Below are 18,774 nucleotides of genomic sequence, written 5' to 3'. Positions count from 1 at the left end.
TAAATATTGATAAAAATTATATATTATTAATCAAACATATGAACGTATAAATCACGCGGCCGGATCTTAGACTATTAGTGTTTCCGCGAGATACGTTGCTATTTAAAACTTTGGCTACTATCAATTCTAAATTAAAAATTAAATTACCGGATAATATATCGTGTACCTTTTCTTTTATGACGTATAATTTTACTAAAACCGTAATTTTATAATTACTGGACATATTAATACAGCATTTATTTGAGGACTTTACAGTACAATCTACTGAAAATAAAGTCGCGATTTTACACTTGTTTGTACCAAATATTTGCTTATCAACAACAATTGAAATCGTAATTCATTGAAACATTGCTCAAAACATTGCCCCAGTAAACTGTTGATAAGTGCGGCACATAATGCCATTTGATAAGGTACAATTACGCATAACGAGGGAATTACTTGCACTGATATACCTAAAGACAAACTATTTTTTGAGTAGATTTATAAATAAATTTATAAAACAATTAGTTATGATCAAATTGCATGATTTTAAATATGTATAATTTCATTTACATGATTTTTTTATGAAATCCAAATCATTTACGTTTTAAATGTCGATATCGAAAGGCCATACAACTTTTGAGAATTGCAAGTGAAAACCAGTTCAGTCCTTGACAAGATATTTTAAGAAAACACGTTTTAAATTCCAGTCAACAATAAATAACTGTTAAACTTAAGTATGTCCACAAACTCAAACTAGCTTTTAACCCGCAAACATTCACCGTTACTTTAATATATTGTATAGTGGTGGCCGAGTGGATAGGATGAGCTAATGTGTATATTTTCAAAAATACTAAGAAAGAAATAGAGCACCCACAGCTCGTTAACGCCTGAACTCTCGGCCGCCCACGACCTCTCAGCAATCGAATTTCTTCTAAACTCTAGGTTTTATGTGCCTAAGAGCATCTATTATTCCGCTTTTTTTTTAATTATTTTCTTTTGTAAAGCATTCAATTGCTATAATACTAAAATTTACAATAATGATTATTTATTGACAACAAATGATTCTTGCGCGTTAATTATGTATTTTACTTTTTATTTATCGAGAACTTTTCCACACTTTTTCTTTTCAATGCGCTATCGTAATTGCAAATTATTTTGTTATCTTTTTTTATTTCCAAATTAAATCATTCTGTATCAATATCAGAAATTTATTATATAACAATAATCTTAGGTAAACTACTATTATAAATTACTTTACAACGACACATACTTTTATAAAATGCTATAGTACAATAATTGTGACATAACCATATGAAACAGTGTACACTCAAACCCAATATACTGAACTCTTTTATTTATTTATATTACACCAAAGCATTTTTCAAACTATATTAATTAAATCTATACTTATTTCATAAAGAGTAAAGATTTGTATGTAACTATACCTGTTATGTTTTCACACAAAAACTACTGGACACATGGACGGATTTTAAAAATTCTTTCATCATAAAAATGCTTTAATCTCACTGAGTGCCATAGGCTATACATATACTACGGGCGAAACCGCGGAAACAGCAAGTAATAATTAAATTCAAAATATTATTAGCCACATTTTATAATGTAATTCAGAGAATGAAAACAACGAAAATAAATTTCTCATTCAGTACGCACATGTTGTTATTATAAAGTGTTGACCTACTACTTGGTCCAATTACATTTTATTATCTTTATTAACTGCAATAGAAAAGGTCTTTGCACACATTATTTTAGCAAGACAAACAAATATGAGGTCTTTAAAACTTAATAAAAATAAAAAGAGGTTTTATCAGTACTAATTCTTTATACTGGCAGTATATTTTTAATTACTTATTCAATAAAATAACTAAACTAATAATTTTAATATTAACTAATAACACTTTAAATCTAAATAATATATAACCTAGAGTGGTGATCATTCATAAAATTTAAATATTTATTTATTTCATTTGTAACATGTATGAAACAATGTATGGTCTAAAATCATATAGCTTACCTCATTGACATAATAATCATAATATCCAATAAATATATTTTACAACTCTCCTACATTAAAATAGTATAATAAAGTTATTTTCAATATAGGTACTATGATATTATGTCAATTTATTTAATGAAAATAAAAAAAAAAAAATTAAAATTTTATTTAGAAAAAAGTTTCCCACAATATATTAAAAAAAAGATATATATAATTAAATATATTATAACTTAAAGCATGAAATAATTCTACATTGACAGACATTATCTTCCCCAAATTTATTGCTTTTGAAAATGAAATAGCCTTAGGTAAGTACAAGAAAGACTAAATACCGCACAGTAATACTACTATGTTTAATACAATATCTATGATATTATTTATCTTACCTTGACATATGGGAAGATAAGTTTTTCTTTAATTTTTTCCCAAATGATGCGGGTCATTTCATCACCGTCCATTTCCACAATGGGTTTTGAAGCAACAACCCTCTTTGCGGTGCCATCTGGTTAATAAAGCACTGTTATTATTAATTTAACTACTTCATTTTGATACATTTATCCATAAAACTTAATGTTTGTGCAACATGTATAAAATTTCTATTAACTAATAGGATTGTTAATATATTTGCAGTTTATATTGAAGAATGGTAAATCCTATTGCAATTAAATTTGTATATGATTCATAAAAAAGTGATAAACTTTACAGTATCGTATGTTGTATCGTATTTATAAAGAAGTAGAAACAAAAAGTGACATCAGACATTCCCATACTTTTAAGTTGGGTAAATTTGACAGTTTTATATATTTGTTTTGTTATAGATATATTATTTATGTTGGGGGGTACTTACAATTTCTCGACGAATTAGTGACTTGTTCCGAGATCAATTTTAAAATTTTTTTGCTATTATTTACAGCCATAATTATCAGACTTTCTACCGTTTTTGCTCGGCCAATGAGTTAGAAACCTATTAGATAACCAAAGAAACAGATAATTAGAAAATATCGTGCTATCTAATCAGTCTTTTTTCACACAAACGACTTCGCGTGCTACGAACGAGACAGTCAGCTATGAATGTACGTGTCTGCCTACTTTATTTACACGTTCAGACTTCTGAACAATATTGCAGTATCAAAGAGTAGCTTCTTCATTAAAACAGCAATGCCACTTTACTAAAGTACCTCAATTTATCAAACAGGAATATATTAACAAGACAGTCATATTTGCGAGATAACTGAATGTTGAATTCGTGATACTTTACTTAAATAGCAAGTTGTATTTAGTCATCTATACCCCCATTTTTTAAATATGATTTGGCGACAATTCATGATCCTTATAATTCTATATCCAATACAAGCAGCATGGAACAAAATACTAATTAATAAAATAATTTAGTTCACATTCTAATTAAGTTCTGAACCTTTGGCTAAATTGATATGATATTGATATTTTGAAAATGATACAACGTTAAAATTGCAATGAATGACTTTTTGAAAAATGAATAATTCTATTTGTTGGTTTTAGGTTGTTTCATGCCGCCAATAATGCAGTTCTGAACATTTCTTAATCTTTGATAGAGTGAGAGCGTCGAACGACGCGCCCGCGACGCCCACTGGTTGCGGCACCGGCCGGCGGCCGGCTCTGTCGGAGTCGAGACAAAAATATTATTTCTACGAGTTGGCTTTTAGTGCCGCTTGGTTCCTCAGCGCCCCTGCGTCGTGTGTACAAGCAAAGATAAAGATATTTACTTTAAAAAAAAGTCTCATTTATGATAGTTTGAACGTGGAATCCATACCGACTGGTGACCATATGTTACTACTCTAACGTAACTAATTTAGTAAGTATATTTATTTATTCATTCATTTATGTAGGTCCTCACCATTCAATTCTTTTTCATGAATTACTTGTCGTCGTTTATATATACATTAATAAAAAGTCTACATAAGACAATTTCCAAATTAAAAAGAGAAGAGTTTTGTGTTTTTTTTTATCGATGAATTATGTGTATTAATTACAATATTATTGTTATTTGAAAACTTTCATTTTCAGATTAAATTTCTACGAATTATAAGATAAATAGATATAATTTATAATTTTTTTAGCATTGAAATGCTTTATAAATTTATTCTGACGAAATTGATAATACAAGAAATAGATAGGATAGATACGTATCACGTAACTATTTATTTATAAATTTGACTTTTAATTTATATTCATAATTATTGGACTAGTTTTTAAATAACACGTTATGTCTTTGGAAAGCCTAAGAATATGGCAAACTGATTTAATATAAAGTTCAATTTAACATCACATCATAAAATTCACATTAGTGAAAATATTTTTCATATTAATGAAGCAAGTCATAGTATGGAAAAGAAAAAATAGAAATGATAGATTATTGTTTTTTATCAATACCACCCTGTTCCAAAAGCTTTGGGTTCTGTCAATGTCATTTTGATTTATGTGTTTAAAAAAGATTTAAAAAAAACGGCAACGTGCGTCGAGTACCGCTGCGGACAGAATTATTATTCAGAAATTTATATTAAACATGCCTTTAAATAAAAATTGGAAAACAAAAACACTTTGTTTACATTTATTATGTGGATTCATTTATCAAGACGCAAGATGAAAGTACCTATCTTCTGAACGATCAACATAACCTTAATTAGACTGTATGTTGAGAAAAGTATTTGAATTAGTCTTTAAAACAATGAATTGTTTCCTGTAACAGAGTAACACATCAATATGTGTGGCTGCCTGAGGATATTGCGTATTGCCAAGCCATTACCTCAATCATGGCAAAGAAGACTTTATTGTTCATCTACAAACAAAGTTGAAGGCGTGCCCTATAGTAAACTCAGTGTTGGTGTTCCAAAAGAGATTTGGGAAAATGAAAGAAGGTAAATATAATGAATAATATTAATCGACTCCAGATGTGCAATATCCCATGTTACAATCCCAGCCAGTTGTAAGCTTTTATATCTGTTATAATTTTTAAGGTGCTTCACAATTTTTCAATGTAGATAATTACCTGTTTATAATTTTAATAACTGTTTTCATAAGTCATTAAATAATCTTAGCAGAGCATCACTGCATAGTACAAAACAAAGACATTTACTCTGTCCCTATCTCCTTATGCTTAAATCTTTAAAACTACGCAATGGATCTTGATGGGGTTTTTGTTTAATAGATAGAGTGAGGAAGGTTTATATGTATTATTAAATCTACTAAACTACTCCGAACATGTGTGAAAAAAGCACGGCAAAAGCTAGTATACCTATATATCTTCCTCAGGATTAATCGACTTTTTGTTCTTCTATTATATTATTTTATTTCAGAGTGGCTCTTGTACCGGCTGTTGTAAATAAATTAGTTAAAAAAGGTTTTACCGTTAATATAGAAGAAAATGCAGGGAATTTAGCCAATTTCCCTAATAAAATTTATGAAGAGGCTGGTGCAAAAGTAACAAGTTTAAAAGATACCTTTCAATCTGGTAAAAACTCTTAATTTTATACTTTTCATGTACTTAATAGAAGATGTTATACAACTTATAATATCAAATAGTTAAAACTGTTCTTCTTTGAATAAAAACATAATACTCATTGATTTTTAGATATAATCCTTAAAGTGCGACCAGTAGCAGATGTGGAACTTAAAAATATAAGAGATGAGGGGACCTTAATTTCATTCATGTACCCTGCTCAAAATCAAGATTTAATTCAAAAATTAGCTGCCAAAAAAGTAAATGCATTTGGTAAGTTGTATTAAGTTTTAAGGTGAAGCTTGATACAATAATTATAATTAATATTTTATTTTAAATTGTTTCTTTTCTAAGCTATGGACTGCATACCTCGTATCAGCCGTGCCCAGGTATTTGATGCTCTGAGCTCAATGGCTAATGTAGCAGGATATAGGGCTGTGATTGAAGCTGCAGCACATTTTCCTCGTTTTTTCTCAGGTATGTAATATATGTGCTATTGCTATATCAAGTTTAATAATCCCAAGTAACATTCAATTATTTTGTGTGTGTTATGATTAATTTGTTTCTTATTGCTTTACATATAGAGCTCAATGTTGTATATAACAGAAATATAAATTCATGCAAAATAAAAGTTAGGTTTTGGGTGTCAAGGTCAAGAATTAATTTGCATTCAGAATACAATTTTATTTTAAACACAATTATGAATGGTACTGTTCTTTAAATTTAGAAGCTAATTATAGTTAAATTTTTTAAATGTGGTTTAAGAAATAGATATATGTAGTAGCAAATTAACATGAATTTTTATGTTAAATCATTATTTAACACTTAAAAGGAAGAACTGTAAGAACATTTCCTACCTATACCTTTGGAGTATCACACTATTCCAGTATGACTGACAGATTTAGTAGGCTTCCTCTCTAGGTAGGCAAGCTCCCACATACAGACTACAGAGCATCACTGCTAACATCAGGTTGGGTAGCGTTCAAACCTAAGCCCATATAGTATAAAAGAAGTCTTATACAGAGTGTGTATGCACCAGGTCAGATGACAGCAGCGGGGCGCGTGCCGCCGTGCCGCGTGCTGGTGGTGGGCGGCGGCGTGGCGGGGCTCGCGGCGGCGGCGCAGGCGCGCTGCATGGGCGCCGCCGTGCGGGCGTTCGACACCAGACCGGCCGTGCGAGAGCAGATCGAGAGTTTGGGGGCTCAGTTCATTACTATGGATGTTAAGGTGGGTTATTGTGCGTGTTTTATTTAGCTGTAGCTACAAACCAAACTTAGCTACAGCTTATGTCACATGATGTGGGTGTTTTTATTTATCTACATATATCCTATATGCTGGTGTCTTCACAATATTTTCGGTCACAGAAGCCCAATGCTCACTGATTTGGATAAGTGTAGATGATTGTGCATTTAATTTTTGCCTGTGTGTACTATTTCTTTTACTACCTATGTACTTTGGCCGAATTAATTCTAGCCGAAGCGTAATTATTGGGTTAATTAAAAAAATGTGTTTTCTGTATTAATAAAGTAGATAACAATAGTTATGAGAAATTTTGAAATTTTCAATGCTATAAAACTAAAAATTAAACAATAGTTATTTTTGATTTCATCCATTAATTGGTGAATGTGTCATATGTGAAGGCCCTGAAGATATGATACATCTGTTTTATTGATCGATATCCTTTATGGACAATATGTAATCAACCTTTCTTGTCCTGTTGAACTAAAACTTTATTTTTGTAAGTTCGCACTGAAAAAAGAACCGAGGACACCTGAATTATATTCTCACTCGTTATTCACTTTATCAATGAGGCAATCAAATGGGTGAAGGATATTTTATTCGCATATCTTTTTACTAATGATTTAATAGAGGTGAGCACAAACCATTAATTTTTGTAATTTTTCTTTTGTACACAACGTGGTTACTGTGAAATCTAAATATGCCACGTTGTGAGGTCTATTATAAGCTGTCTTTATTAAATGAATGTATGCTTAAAGTACAATAATTGATAGAATTGGAACAAACATTAACTCTTTTCTTCTCGCTTGATACACAGGTTTGTTTTGAATCTTATCTATTTAAAAATCCAGTATTAACAAGATATAACCAATATTCTTATACATTTTTCTTATCAAATATAACTGTTCTATACTGTATACACATCTATATTTAAACGAAGAGATCGGTTGAGTTTTAAATAAACAATGGCTGATCAATTATGACCAATCTACTCGATCCGATTATTTTATGTGAATGGCCGAGTCACGGGCGTAATACATGCAATGCGGTTAAAGTATCATGTTATGGCTATACGTAACTTATCACGTAATTATAATTTCTTGATGGAGTCATATTAATTTTGTCTACAATTCACGTGCATTTATATTTATCTATGTGCTATCTGCTATGGGCAACTGCACCATCGTTAATTTGTGTCACCGGTCTTAAAATAGGCACAATTAATTAATGCTTTCGTAGAATTTAGTAACGGAATGCAAAAAAACAATGTAAACTATTACATTACCTATATTTATACTAACATACAATAATGAAGAATTTGTTTTATTGCTTCAACGCGCTAATTTCAGGAGTTTCTGAGATAAGCGCGCTGGCCGGTCTGCGAAGTTTGGTACAGAGATAGTTTGGGTCCTGATACATAAGTAGATATTAATTATTTTTTTCACAGAAATTTTACGAGTACAAGAACTATACTGGAAAAACCCCGGAAGTTACTATCCCTTCCTTTGGCTAAGAAGCCAAAAGCTGTGGGCGATAAACTAGTAGCTTATATACTGTAAAACTAAGAATTCTTAATTGTAAATAGATACATGGTATTGAGCACTCAATAAAGTACAAATAAATGTATGCAGTATTATCTAGTTTATAAGTTAGTATTACGTTTTACGTAGATGTGTATTTGTTTGTTCACTGCATAATAGCGGTTACCATATCAACTGTAACAAGGCTATCTTTGATGTTTAAACGTATTTAATACAATTTTATCGTTTGACATATTTTTCTTATATATATTGGATATGATATATATACCTTTTCCTGCAATATTATTGCCGCCATATCATATCTATTATCAGACTTTTTTTTTCACTATCTTTATTTAATTACATTGTTTGCGTATTTTTCCAAGTTGTTAGTAAATATTAAATTCGTTAGGAATTAATGATAAGCCAAAATATAACAAAATTTTTTTGTCGATAGACATTAATATATTAAACTTCTTGTTTATAAAAAATATTTCAATTGTAGCCAGGTCATTGCAGTAAAAACGAGATAAAACAAGATTACATCTAGTAAATTTTATTTTTGTATGTTCATTTTTATTTGATATTATCTCCACAAACAGGTCTAATTGGTGTTGAATTGAGTAAATAAGAAGAATTATTTCGTACAGGAAGAAGGAGCGGGCGAAGGCGGCTATGCTAAAGAAATGAGTGAAGAGTTTTTGCGAGCTGAACGAGCGCTGCTTGGCAAAAAAGCGAGAACATCCGATGTTGTTATTAGTACAGCTCTTATTCCGGGAAAACCAGCGCCATTACTAATTCTCGAGGTAAAATTGTTTAAATCATCAAACTGACGCATATTAGCTTATTCGGAATTCATTAAATTTGCTTTGTTTTAGGATGCTGTTCGTGATATGGCTCCAGGTAGCGTTATTGTCGACTTGGCGGCAGAAATGGGTGGTAACATTGAAACCACCAAAAAGGGAGAGGTAGTAAAAGTTCATGACGTCACACACATAGGTCTTACGGACTTGCCTAGCCGAATGCCCAGTCATGCGTCCACATTATATGCAAACAATATTTCGGCGTTCCTATTCAGTTTAGGTAAGAAACAGTTCATAACGATCTAGAAATAACTTTACGGTTTTGTGTACTTACAAGAATTCAGAATTTTAATTGCTTGACGGTGTATTAACCTTCATAAATCTTTTTGCAATTAAGTTTGTTAATTAATTTAATTAATTTTTAAAATTCTGTATAGAATACTAGCTGACCCGGCCGACCCTGTTTTGCCTTACTTTTATCATTTAGGGATATGAAAAATAGATGTTGGCCAATTCTCTGATTTCATATAGCTAAATTTATAAAACTTATAGTGCTATAATATAGATTACCCAATAAATCATTATAGTATGAAATTACAATCAACTTAAAATATATAATAATAAAATAAATTTATTTCTTATCAAGTTACATGGTCTGCTTAAATAGGAGTAAAACTAAAAAAAAAAAATATTTATCTGTCAAGAAATATAACAATACTAAAACTTTACATCCGAACTGTTTCCGCCAGGCACGAACGACCACTTCCACATCAACCTCGAAGATGAAGTAACTCGTGGAGCTATAGTACTAAAAGCGGGAGAGCTGTTGTGGCCAGCGCCGCCCCCGCCCAGTATGGCGCCCGCGCAGGCCGCGCCCAAACCAGCCGCACTCGCGCAACCGGAACCGCCGAATCCCTTCAACGAGACTATGAAAGACGCCTTCTTGTATTCTACAGGTAAAATATAACCAAAAGATTAGAAAATAATAATTTTCATTTGACTTAGCATAATAATTAACACAAATTAGTCAAAACCTCAACATGGATTCATTGGAGATGCAAATGTGAACAATGATGCACTAATTTACAATATGTAGAAGTATGTACATTGTCTCCATTCCACAGGCATGGCGAGTTTGATTGGCTTGGGAATGGCTTCACCAAATCCTGCATTCACAACAATGACCACAACATTAGCATTATCAGGTGAGATTTTGTAACAAGTTGTTTTATTATTTATGTTTTTACGTATATTTTAAAATATAATTTAATGATGATGAGTTATTTTTACCGTTGTCTTAATAAATTGTCTCTTTCATAATGGTGTTTTTTTGAGTTGATATCGATTTCCTTTTTGGAATTATTGAAAACACCCCATCAACTGTATTTGATTTCTCTAATAGGTGTTGTGGGTTACCATACCGTGTGGGGCGTTGTTCCGGCCTTACATTCACCCTTAATGTCAGTAACCAATGCGGTATCTGGCATCACGGCTGTTGGCGGCTTGTTGCTCATGGGCGGTGGATATGTCCCCGAAACCCCAGTGCAGGTGAAGAAAAATAATCACAAAATACAAATATAAAATCAAATCATACGTTAAACTTGCTGCACATACATACCACAAATTTACAAAGTATATTAATGTAACTTTTATAATCAACATTGTTGGTGATGATTAATGAACATTAATTGCCTTTTTTCTAGTAAAATAACCTTGCATCACAGTATTAATAGAAACATCTTTCACACTAATATTGCTTTCGCATACTTATGTATCAATAAGCACATGACCGTAAATCAAAACTAACTTTCTACCTTAATTATAATTTTTCATTCACAGTGGTTGGCTAGTACTGCAGCATTGATTTCATTCGTAAACGTTTTTGGTGGCTTTTTAGTAACACAGCGGATGCTGGATATGTTCAAGAGGTATGCATGGATGAAAGTATATAAAAAACAATAATTAAGGAAAATAAATAAAAAAAAACTGATCAATATTTTTTGTCCTTCCTAGGCCAGGTGATCCACCGGAATACGGATACCTATATGGCATCCCCGCAGCTGCGCTACTCGGTGGCTATATCGTCACCGCTATGCAGGTAAATATAGGAATAAAAAAGTAGGCTGAGGAAATGGCGAAATAAATGAAATATTGATATTCCAAATGTCGAGGAGTCGAGTACCCTTCGGCATGAATTGAGTCAGCTCGCTCTGGGGAAGTTAGGACATCCGTCCATTTTTTTTTTCACTGCAGAAGATCGACGTTATATACCATGTTTTTGTCAAACTAGGGCTATCCTGAGGTCCACCAAATGGCGTATCTTGCATCTTCACTTTGCTGTGTTGGCGCCCTCGCCGGTCTCAGTTCACAGACCACAGCCAGAAAAGGAAATTACCTTGGTATGGTATGTAACATAATGGACATATTCAAATTTGTCTTCATCATATAATGCAACCGATGATTAGAAAAGGCATTCATAAAGAAAAAGACGTAGCTATAGACTCAACCCAAGCTTGACCCGCTCATTGTAATCTTGATGACATTAGTTTCAATCTATTGATCATTGTAAAGGCATTGAGATATCATGATCATTTGAAGATAATTCCTACATCAACATATAATTTCGTTTAGTAACCATATGTTACTAGATATTGCTTTTTTATATTCATTTTAGTGAATCAAATAAAAAGATGTTGTAGTTATATTCGGATCGCAATAACAGTTCATATTAATCAATAGTTGTAAAGTCTAAACAATTGATTGCATACTGTTATTGTACAATTATTTTTAATGAGGCAACTTGGGTTCAGCTCGTCGAAGTTTTGATGATTCTTTAGTAATATGAGGTTGCATTATTCTTATTTATTGTTTTTTTTTTATTCACCATGAATGTGTTGGTAACAAGGGTTTGTTTTAGATCGGTGTCGCCGGTGGTATTGCTGCTACGTTGGGTGCGATAACACCTAGCGCTGAAGTTCTAGCCCAAATGTTGGGTGTTGCGGGTATAGGCGGCGCTCTTGGTGGTACAATTGCTAAGAGGATTGAGATAACTGACTTACCACAACTGGTAGCTGGTTTCCATAGGTAAAATTTACTTTTTTTAAGTTCCTAGTCTATCTTTTAAATTTGAAACAGATTTTCAATTCAATTCATACACAAAATTAGTATATTATGTACATTGTAGAAATAAGATACTAATTCGTATAAAGTATGTTATAATTAATTTATAATATAAATTAATATTTATAACTTATAAAAAGTGCTCTGAATATTGTACATTGCTTTTGAAGCATGAACATCCTTTACAGATTTATATCATATTTTTTACTAAAGTTGTTATGTGTGTACAGTCTGGTAGGTATGGCAGCCGTCCTAACGTGTATCGCCACATACATGCATGACTTTCCTGCTATGGCCCTCGACCCTACCGCTGCTACGCTGAAGACGTCGCTCTTCCTTGGCACATACATCGGTGGAATAACGTTCACGTATGTGCAATTTTATTTGAGGCTTTTGTTTAATTTTATAGGATAAAATTGTGAAATAGTGAAGATAGTTTTATTCTGTCTTTATGGAGACAAATAAAAAAGGCTGCCTTTTGTATTATAATTTTGTCTTGGTATTGTTATGTTTCTCTTAATGGTCTTTTACCTTAATATTATGATAAAATAATAACATTAACCTCTTATAAACAAATAGACTATTGCACTCGAATGTGTCCGCGGCGCATCTTATTACTACACGTTTGCGTGACAACATTGATATAAAAACGACGTAATTATTGCCTCTGGTCGATGTGACGTAATGACAACTATTACGTATTTAACTGAATTGAACTTAATTGAAATAATGCTATTGCTGATCTTAAAGATCTACTTGAGTGACAATACGAAAACACTTTCGAATAAGATTGTTTAGCGATTGTGAGTGTTTCGTTTAATTAATGATATCGGTCGGCAGCGGGTCGCTGGTCGCGTACGGCAAGCTGCAGGGCTCGCTGTCGTCGGCGCCGCTGCTGCTGCCCGGGCGGCACGCGCTGAACGCGGGGCTGCTGGCGGGCGCGCTCGGCTGCGGCGGCGCGCTCGTGGCGCTGCCCGACGCGCCCGGCCTGCCGCTGCTCTCCGCCGCCGCGCTGCTCAGCGCCGTGCAGGGGCTCACGCTCACCGCGGCTATCGGAGGTGCGCGGCGGAGCTGATACCGCGGCTCGATCGAAATTTTAATTGAGAATGAGATGTTTCACCGCGATGAAAAGTAGCCATTGTAGCTTCCTAAGTATCTCCATGTACTAAAATCATACCATGGTATAATTTTGGTCTGCCTGGATCTATAATGGTAAGCGATCACCACCGTTCATGGACATTTGCAGAGGCACTACTCTGCAAATGTACCATCCGCTTTTAAAGGTTAACGGATAAGGAAAAGATTGTCGACTGGATAGAATAAATACTGGTCCATACAAGGGTGAAGAAAAGGAAACACAGTAGCTTCTAGTATGTCACACCGGTCTTCGGTGGTACTTTCCCCGAGCGAGCTAGCCCACTTAGTGCCGAAGCGTGCTCGATTCCCATAAAGCTCTTTCATGGTCTAACAAAAATGAATGCTGTCGATTATGTCGCTATAATAAAGACCTTTATTTTTGAAATACAGCTATTGTCTGGTTACTTTCTTAATTACAGCTGTATAAGTATGTCGTATATTTACACTATAAAATATATATTTTCTCAATTAGGAGCGGACATGCCTGTAGTGATAACAGTTTTGAACAGTTACTCGGGATGGGCTCTGTGCGCTGAGGGCTTCATGCTGAACAACTCGCTCATGACCATTGTGGGCGCACTCATTGGAAGCTCGGGAGCTATCCTGTCTTATATTATGTGCAAGGTAATGTGAAGTATTTTGTACACTAAAATTAATTTTGATAAATCCGATTTTTATTTGAGAACTATCTCCTTAAGATGAAAAAAAATATAGCCCGTATTAATGGTAAAATATTTTTTGAAATTGGTTCAGTAGATCCATATCTACAACGCCAAAAATTCGTAAACTTTACCTTAATATAATTACTTGATATAAATACTTAATATAAAAACTGTGTTATATTAGTATAATTTGTAGATGAGTGTTTTGTTATTGTCAACAAGGACTACTCTACTGGGCCTTTTGAAATATATTAAAAATAAATGCTTTCCCATACATTAGTTATACTAAATCACAGTTTTACGGTAAAGGTTTTTTGTTCTGCATTATTCGAATTATTACATTTTCCAGGCAATGAACCGCTCGCTTCCTAATGTGATCCTGGGCGGTTACGGTGTGACGTCGAGCGGGTCGGCGCGGCCCGCGGGCGCCACTCACACTGAAATGAATGTGGACTCCGTCGCCGATCTTATTAACCGCGCTTCAAATATTATTATTACACCTGGTATGTGTTAACTATTAGCACACGTCTCTTATGATATACGATGGTACTCGGAAAAGTTAAAACAAATTACTATAGGCTAATGTATTTTACTGTACATAATTATTAACCACGCTATTATTATTGTTTTCTTAGGTTATGGACTATGTGTAGCAAAGGCTCAATATCCAATTGCAGAATTAGTAAACATACTGAAGAATGTCGGAAAGAAAGTGCGCTTCGCTATCCATCCAGTTGCTGGTATGTTTCTATAGAATTTCCTTTAAATAATATTTTTTTAACAGAGCCAACAAGAGAATATATAATATAGGCTGTCAATTCGATTGTATTTTTTTTTTTTTGGTTTCATACCTCGGCACTCCCGTTATCTCATTAATTTTTTTGCTAAATATAATTATTGGTTTTTTAAATTTAAAGTACAGTACATACTTACATATACAAAGAACTTAAAAAATTTGGTTAATTTATTTTTAGAAGTTTATATTAAACGTTTTTATGATTTAAGGTCGTATGCCTGGTCAGTTGAATGTTTTGCTCGCCGAAGCCGGAGTTCCATATGACGATGTATTTGAAATGGAAGAAATTAACGATGAATTCCCGGAAACTGATCTAGTGCTTGTTATTGGTAAAAATATTAAAGAAGTTTTCTATAGAAAATCCAAGATGAGTATAATAGTACATATATTAAAATGAATTTATTATTTTTCAGGAGCTAATGATACAGTAAACAGTGCTGCTGAAGACGACCCCGATTCTCCTATTGCGGGAATGCCTGTACTCAAAGTTTGGAAAGCAAATCAGGTATAAAATAATGTTATTTAATTTTTGATATTCTGTACTTTTAATAAAAAAAATAAATAAAATAACAAAAAAAATAAACAAAAAGGACTACCAAGATTATTAAAATAGATCATCTCTCTAACCAGGTTTTGTTATAGTATAGAATGTATATTTTGAAACGATTAAACATTGTAGAATTTAATATTGATGTTGCTTTTCTTTAGGTCGTTGTCATGAAGAGATCCATGGGAGTTGGATATGCGGCGGTCGATAATCCAATCTTCTACAATCCAAACACTGCTATGTTACTCGGTGACGCTAAGAAAACATGTGACGCTCTACTTGATAAAATAAAACTACTATCTAACTGAACTAAAAGAATCCTAGCAATTCTATAGATAAAACTGAACGGGATATTGTGCAGTGCTTTTCAGCAATAGAGAAAATAATGTTATAAGAATTTTATAAGAAACAAAATGCATAAAAAACATTTGATTGTTTCAGTTAATTGTAGCACAAAAGGCATTTTATTATGATTTTGTGATTTTTGTATAAGGTAATATATATAAGATGTGCCATGATATTTGACTGAAATCGAAAATATTTTGATGAATATAATTTTAGATCTGTTTTTATATTGAAAATTTATAAAAATATTTAGAACATAGAAATTCCAAAATAAATATATCTAAAGATATGTGCCTTAACAATCTACATGATGTTATTTTTTATAATGATATGCAGTAAATTATGCCAATACATATGTGTTTTACAATGAAGCGAAAATTAAATACATTTAATGCTATTATATTATATATTATTTAAATATAAGTATAACATAAATAAATTTATAATTTTCCGAATCGCGCTTCCACAGATACTTAACATATGTTTTATTTTAAAGATGACGATTGATGGAAGATTTTTTGTCTCCAACTATGCATTTTCCTTGATTATTCTGCAAGAGTTTAGTCTTCTGCTACTTGTCGTTTCTGGATAATATTAACTATCCGTTTTGCCTCGTCATAAATAGCTTCAGCGGAGTGTCCGAGCAGACTGCTGATTTGAGTCTTCTCTTTCTCGTCAATGCTGAACCCTCTGGTGTTTTTTTGTACCTTGAGAAATTGTCTAATCTGATTTTCGTCGCAGGTGGCACCCTGGATTTTTGCTTTGTAATTATCAAGAGTCTGGTTCCCGGGATGCTCGATCTTATCTATGATTTGAGCTGTTTTGACTAGGTCCGGGTAATCTGCCGATCGGAAACATTGGAAGTGGGGTTTGATCAAATGTAAATAAACTATATCATCTCCCGGAATTCCTTCGGCATCCATTAACCTTTTTATTTCTTCCCTCTCTCTGGCGTATTTAGCAATCTGGCCAGCTAATGGGCTGATACATATAATAGCACCTCCCTGACTGATTACCTGGTTTATCAGAGAGTACGTTGTCATATCTGACAATGAGGTAAGAAAGCGTACATGCGTCTTTATAGCTGAAAGTACAATGTCATTAGTCTGGATTTTTGTTATGGAATAGACTATTCGTCTGAGAAATGCCCTTTCAATTACAGTCTCATTGACAAATGTCCCTCCTTCCTGGATGGGTAAAGACACATTAGTCTCTGGAGTGTATTGAATAGAAGCCAAAAAAGAAGAGTAACGTTTAGATACCCATTCTCTAAAACTTCGTTTGGTAGCGACTGGGCGGCACATCACGTAGGCGCCGTAGACTGCCTGAAACGCGACGACCTCTTTCTTAATTTCACGTCTTGCTGATTTTAACCCCATGTAAGTCAACCTGGATTTTGTAGGTATCGCCTGAAGGTCGTCTATCATCAATCTGCATCTACCGTCCTCTTGTGCCACTGGCACCATGTCGACATCAGTTAGGTACTTGATACAACACAAATAATACGTCGTTAATACTCTACCCATTCTTGAGCGAGCGCCCTCTTTTTCTTGGGAGATGACTTCCCTTATCTTGTCTAAAGGATCTAATGTTTGATTAAAGAAAGCAAGAATCATATTGGCTGCTACCTGCTTGTTCAGGGGCACGTATATTAATTCTTGTGATTGTTCAGTAAAAGGTAGGGCGATTTCACCTGATCCGGACCTTTTGATCTTGTCCCACAAGTCAGGACAAGCAGTGCAGACAGCGCTGCTTATTGCATCATCAGAGAAGTTTTTTGCTTGATCGCGTGAAGCATATATCTTGTTGCCGGTTTTTGCAGCTTGTACAATTAGGTATGTACTTATTGTAATTCCATTTCGAGTTAATTTTATGACCAGAGTTAAAGGTGTGTAGTTGTCAGCCTCTTCCCCTTGGAATGTCCTTTCAAATGCCTCGTTTTCAACTATCTCCAAACTGTATCTCTTTTCGGCGGGGGCTCGCGCATCCATGGGGTTCATGTTGGTTGGGGTGAAGAATTGATAAGGAGCTAACGTCTATGATAATAACTAAAGTTGATCTGAGTGGATCTAAATGTCAATTGTCAATTGTTTTTATATTGTTACCTAACAATTTATTAATTTTTATGTGTATTAAATATACCTACTGTTTTTATCTAGTCTCACGAAAAAATAAAAATATATAAGGTCACCACGCAAAAATGTTTAACTTCAAATTTTTTATAACTTTATTGTACGACGATTATCGCACAAATAAGATCGTGAAGGATATCTGAACCTTAGAAATTATTTCACATTCCATCTTAAACTCTTATAACGTTAAATATTGAATATCGAAAACAAAAAAATTGAATGTATTCGTATATTTTGCAGAATTGGAGCTTTAGGATTTCAACAAAATGTATCACCATTATATTCTAGATTTTTTTTATATCGACTGCTTTAGAAGTTAAGATACTACGAATATAAAAATATAAAATTTTAACTGTTTGTTTATTTTTAAAGTGTTCAGGAATCCATGTTTTTAAAATACCATAATGTAGCAAATCATATGTAGAAATCCCAGGTCTTGTTAGTTATACCATTTATAACTTAAAACGGCATAACCGACACGAGAAAGGACATAGGATAGTTTTTATCCCGGAAATCGAACGGGAACGGGAACTATGCCGGTAAACATTAGTAACAAACTGGAATTTAATATAGCAGAATGAGTTGTAATGACCTTCGGTCGAATGAGACACACGATAAATTTTGATTAGAAGATTAAAACTGCGTCCATTACTAGAAATACTGTGACCCAGGTAAATGTCCTTTAAAAAAAATTAATGGCCCCATTTCATACGCATGGCATATATGATGCTTAGTAACACGGCAATGATCTTATTTTCCGAATCCCGTGGTAATCACTAATCAATGATATTTTTTTTTTATACACTACAGATGTGCAATTTATATATATAGACATATAATTAAAACAGTAACCAGTCCATTAATTTATTATTATGTTACCGATGACAAGATAATAAACTGCCTTTTCTTCGATAGTCCACAAAGTATGACATTTTGTAGTTCTCCGTCCGCAGCTTCGCTCGCGTAGAGCGAAGCTGCGAATTACACTAAAGAAAAAAA

At 33.2% G+C, this 18,774-nt stretch overlaps 2 protein-coding genes across 6 annotated transcripts in view; both read left to right on the top strand.

The window, feature by feature from the left end:
• The window catches only part of LOC119829987 (probable serine incorporator), a 24,096-nt gene that overhangs the window by 4,812 nt on the left and 510 nt on the right, over window positions 1–18,774 (top strand). The window lies entirely within an intron of this gene.
• LOC119829986 (NAD(P) transhydrogenase, mitochondrial-like) lies at window positions 3,678–15,947 on the top strand. Its single transcript, XM_038352777.1, has 23 exons — window positions 3,678–3,830; window positions 4,725–4,893; window positions 5,332–5,486; window positions 5,607–5,747; window positions 5,829–5,951; window positions 6,514–6,701; window positions 8,884–9,039; window positions 9,112–9,316; window positions 9,786–9,992; window positions 10,161–10,241; window positions 10,439–10,584; window positions 10,876–10,964; window positions 11,050–11,134; window positions 11,327–11,440; window positions 11,954–12,120; window positions 12,387–12,524; window positions 12,997–13,214; window positions 13,766–13,917; window positions 14,305–14,458; window positions 14,591–14,695; window positions 14,961–15,080; window positions 15,165–15,256; window positions 15,460–15,947. Exons 2-23 carry the CDS (start codon window positions 4,739–4,741, stop codon window positions 15,604–15,606), a joined length of 3,138 nt encoding a protein of 1,045 aa, XP_038208705.1. The 5' UTR covers window positions 3,678–3,830; window positions 4,725–4,738; the 3' UTR covers window positions 15,607–15,947.

The sequence above is a fragment of the Zerene cesonia genome, chromosome 11, assembly GCF_012273895.1.
Source record: "Zerene cesonia ecotype Mississippi chromosome 11, Zerene_cesonia_1.1, whole genome shotgun sequence".
NCBI lineage: Eukaryota > Metazoa > Arthropoda > Insecta > Lepidoptera > Pieridae > Zerene > Zerene cesonia.
This window is presented reverse-complemented; position numbering and strand designations above follow the sequence as displayed.

Excerpts from the sequence above, each read along its gene's own strand:
- LOC119829986 (XM_038352777.1), top strand. The coding sequence starts at position 4,739 with ATGTGTGGCTGCCTGAGGATATTGCGTATTGCCAAGCCATTACCTCAA. Across the intron at positions 9,040-9,111 it reads CGCCATTACTAATTCTCGAG|GATGCTGTTCGTGATATGGC; the intron begins GTAAAATTGTTT and ends GCTTTGTTTTAG. Across the intron at positions 14,459-14,590 it reads AAATATTATTATTACACCTG|GTTATGGACTATGTGTAGCA; the intron begins GTATGTGTTAAC and ends TTGTTTTCTTAG.